At 32.8% G+C, this 4,262-nt stretch overlaps 1 protein-coding gene across 1 annotated transcript; it reads right to left on the bottom strand.

Annotated features, from left to right (window-relative positions):
• Positions 1-2,223: 2,223 nt before the first annotated feature.
• LOC126837232 (homeobox protein 4-like) lies at positions 2,224-4,250 on the bottom strand (the record flags this gene model as incomplete). Its single annotated transcript, XM_050571061.1, has 3 exons — positions 3,741-4,250; positions 2,373-3,633; positions 2,224-2,327 (listed from the first exon to the last, which is right to left on the bottom strand). Coding segments are annotated over exons 2-3 (1,173 nt in total), but the record flags the coding sequence as incomplete, so codon positions are not given.
• Positions 4,251-4,262: the final 12 nt, after the last annotated feature.

Genomic DNA, 4,262 nt, shown 5'->3' with positions numbered 1-4,262 from the left:
TGTAATGAACTGTAGGGTTCAATACAAACACTATCTTAACAGTATACGAAATATAGTAATTAAATGATTTAGACTTTAGTAAAATAAATAAACTGCCAAGATAGATTTGATTCAATTTAATATAACACTTTTATAAACAGTACTTGCACGGGTAAAACAAGTAAGAGCAATTGAATACATACTCGCTGTTTCATTGGGGTTTTATAGTACAAGAATGCAAGCTAGCATATCCTAATACTTGTGGTAAACAAGTATTAGCAACGTCATTTACATAGAATTGAGTACAATAATAAAATGCTTAAATGCTAACTAAGTCTTACATCTTAATTAAAATCTACCCAAAACAACAGTAAGCAATAATGTTTTACACGTGCCATGGTCAATATTGTATCTCGAGGAGATCTGACCATTACATCCCCCCGATAAAATGAAAAACATATGTGGACGAAGTACCCAGATGTTTTTCGTACCAATAAGAATATAATATATGGATTATGTGAATATAATATGAGTATAATATGAATATAATATGAATATAATATGAATACAATAAGAAATATAATGTATATAATAAGAAATATAATGGTTATATTTTATAAACGTGGATAAACCGAGTAAAAACGGTTTGGAATATGAAATGTAGCACGAGGCGTGTTAGAATTATGGTATGGTATTGCTACATTGCTGTTGAGATGTTCGTTCCGAACATTTTGAGGCTCATTATTAACAAATGAATGTTCAGTATGAACACATGGAGGTTCATTGTTAATATTATTTACGCTAATACTTTCGTTAAGTACATTAATATTTTCATTGTTTACATTAACCGTTTCATTGTTTATGTTGAAATTACGACCAGTATGTCCTTCAACTGAACGCAAGGTTTCTCTTGTATTTACAACTTTTATGATAATGAATACAATAAAAATTAATATATTAATAATTAGTAATATAGTAAGAACAGACAAAAACAGACCATATGACTGTTCGTGTTTAGGTACTAACAGTTCTGTTTTGAGATTAGCCATATCGTTTAAATTATGGATATTAACATATTCTGTAACATGTGTAATTGGAAATTTATACAATGTTGAATTTATTAAGCTAGATATGTTAGTATTTGGAATAACATCTGTGAAAATGTTATCTTTAGAAATTGGGGAAGGAATAAGGATATCATTTTTCCCATATGCCTTACAGGACTTCACATGTAGGTTTCATATTTGTTGGATGTAAGGTTTGAATTTCAGGGCAAAACAGGAAGGTTTTTGATACTTCGCAATTTAACAAATCTAGATCCGAATAGCTCGTATAGTGCTTATTCGTCTTACTTATAGCTAGATATTTAAAATTTGGTTTAACATATACATAAGAAAAATTATTGTCTAATTTTACCGGTTTTGCTAGTACGGCAAACAGTGTTAGCTGTGTTTGGTATACCAATGGTAAATTAATTAGATAAACAATGTTATCATTGGCGTAATAAACTCTTATGTCCGATAACTGTAATAATTCGTTTATTGGTTTCGTGAGATTGGGAGTGGGGATTCTATGAGTAATTACATCTGTTGCTTGTAATATATCGCCCTCAAGAAAGAAAACTTCCGAGTATTTAAAACAGATATCGAGTAATTTTTCCCGTTCGTCATCAAGTAGATGATCTGTTATAATAAGCTTGGCGAGCGCTTCTAACCTACTGGCCCCACTTAATTTTTCCCTGATAGACATGATATTACTTGAGTCATCATATTGGTCTGGTGTAGTACTATCATTTACCTTGTTATTATCGTACGGCCCCCAGATTAAATTATTCATTTCAATATTTTCTACGAAAGCCGGTTGTTCGCCTATGTTTATAATATTTGCTACCGTGTGTTGCCCTTTGATTGGACTTACGCTATTTGCGATAATTACATCGTCGCTTAATTCTATTTTTTCAATGTAAATGTTATCAGCCTGAATTGGCTTTTCTACTTTAATACATACTAGGCAGTTAGAGCGCTGTGGAATAATTAAATGTGACGAGTTAAGTTCTTCTGTACCCGTAGGAATAATTAATAAGTCGCGATTTAAATCAATAATGGCTTTGTTTTTTTTTAAAAATGAATTACCCAGAATGCCATCTTGTCTTATTTTAAAATCGTTATCTACTACATTGAACTTTATTTTTAAGGTACTGTTATTAATCAGAATGTCTAAAATTGTTGTTCCGATTGTGCTTACGCGCGTTGCCGATATTCCCTGTAGTTGCCGTTTTTCATCTTCGTTTATGATAAGATCGTCTTTTAGCGAGTCTATTTTAATAATGTTCATTTGCGCGCCACTATCTATCAAAAATTTAGCTGATGCATTAATAAAAGAATTAGATTTACATATTATATGTTCGTCTATTATTTCTGTAACTACTCGCACGTTATTTTTAATTTCCTGTACTGATCGGTTTGAGCCCGAGGTGTCTTCGTCACCATTATCGTTCGAATTATCATTTTTCTTTTTTTCGTTAAAAATGCGTTTCCTGCAGAATTTAATTTCGTGGTTAGGCTTCTTACAATAAGCACACGTTTTAATGTTATCTTTATTTTCCCGTTTAATATTTGTACTCCTATTATACGCTGGGTTAGTAAATTTTGGTAAGTTCTCTTCTTTTGTCCTACATTCTCCTTGGACGTGACCTTCACGGTTGCATCGATAGCAGCGGATATTCTTTTTATCCCTATCATTATCTTTAGAATTTTTTGTATACTTATTATTGTTATTTTTATATTTATTTGCGCCGTTATTGTAAAAATTGCGCGGCTCAACACTTTTTTCTTCTTCTACAGCAATGGAAATGGCTCCTTCCAGAGTTGTAGGATTACGCGCTTTTAAAATAATTCTTAAATTTGAATTTATGCCATTTATAAAAACTGAAAGCGCATGAGATTTTATTGTTTCTGCTATCGCGTTTCTTTCTATGCTCGTTTTATCTATAGTAGATGCTTGTATTAATTTTTGATATGTTTCCTCAACTCGAGAAAAATAAGTTTGCGCGCTTTCTTTATATCCTTGCCTTAATGAACTGAGTTGCGCTTGTAAGAATGTGATGGAATGAGTAGCGCCAAAATTTTCGCGCAATATTTTAAGAAGATCATTAAGTGTTTTAACATCACGGTACCTAATAACTTCGAAAGCTCTACCTGATAATTGAGTTTTAATAACCTCAATAAGTTTTAATTTATATATCGGGTCTATATTATCCATGATAAATTTACATCTAGATTCAAAACATGTTAATTCTGATTCTGACCCCCCAGAAAAATGTGGTACCATTTTAATGGCTGAATTTAAAGTTAGTAAAGCATCGTTAGCCATTTTGGTCTTGGTTCCTAGTATATTTTTTAACCTAATCACCAACTGGTCTGGGTCGTATTCAACTACCTTCCAACTATCACTATCGGACATAAGCTATATAAATCCAATGACTTACAATAATAAAGCGTTCGACATGATTTTTGTGGCTGGTATACACGACTTGACACTCTGGTTGTTGGTGGACAGCTTGGCTGTGTGGCTGGGCTGCTTGGCTGGGCTGCTTGGCTGGGCGGATTGGTTGCTTGGCTAGGCTGCTTGGCTGGGCGGCTCGGCTGGACAACGCTGTGTCCCGGAACTTGAATGAAGTTTGATAGGTAGAAAAAAAAAGAACCTCAAAATGGTCTTTTTGGATGGGCAGTGTAAGCTCCTGGACGATCCTGGATACTTACAGTGTGGCACGGCTTTCGAAAAGTCCTTGACTTTTCCTAACGAATATTTTTTTTTGACGTTCAAAAAAAAAAAATTCAAGCCGTTAACTTCTTCTGACACCAAATATGTAATGAACTGTAGGGTTCAATACAAACACTATCTTAACAGTATACGAAATATAGTAATTAAATGATTTAGACTTTAGTAAAATAAATAAACTGCCAAGATAGATTTGATTCAATTTAATATAACACTTTTATAAACAGTACTTGCACGGGTAAAACAAGTAAGAGCAATTGAATACATACTCGCTGTTTCATTGGGGTTTTATAGTACAAGAATGCAAGCTAGCATATCCTAATACTTGTGGTAAACAAGTATTAGCAACGTCATTTACATAGAATTGAGTACAATAATAAAATGCTTAAATGCTAACTAAGTCTTACATCTTAATTAAAATCTACCCAAAACAACAGTAAGCAATAATGTTTTACACGTGCCATGGTCAATATTGTATCTCGAGGAGATCTGACCATTACACG

This window comes from Adelges cooleyi, unplaced genomic scaffold (genome assembly GCF_023614345.1).
Source record: "Adelges cooleyi isolate 19-005CV unplaced genomic scaffold, UGA_ACOO_1.1 ACOO_flye_CR_arks_rails_tigmint_CR_PRNA_100, whole genome shotgun sequence".
Taxonomy (NCBI): Eukaryota; Metazoa; Arthropoda; class Insecta; order Hemiptera; family Adelgidae; genus Adelges; species Adelges cooleyi.
The sequence above is the reverse complement of the archived record's forward strand: the minus strand, read 5'-3'. Positions and strand labels throughout refer to the sequence as shown.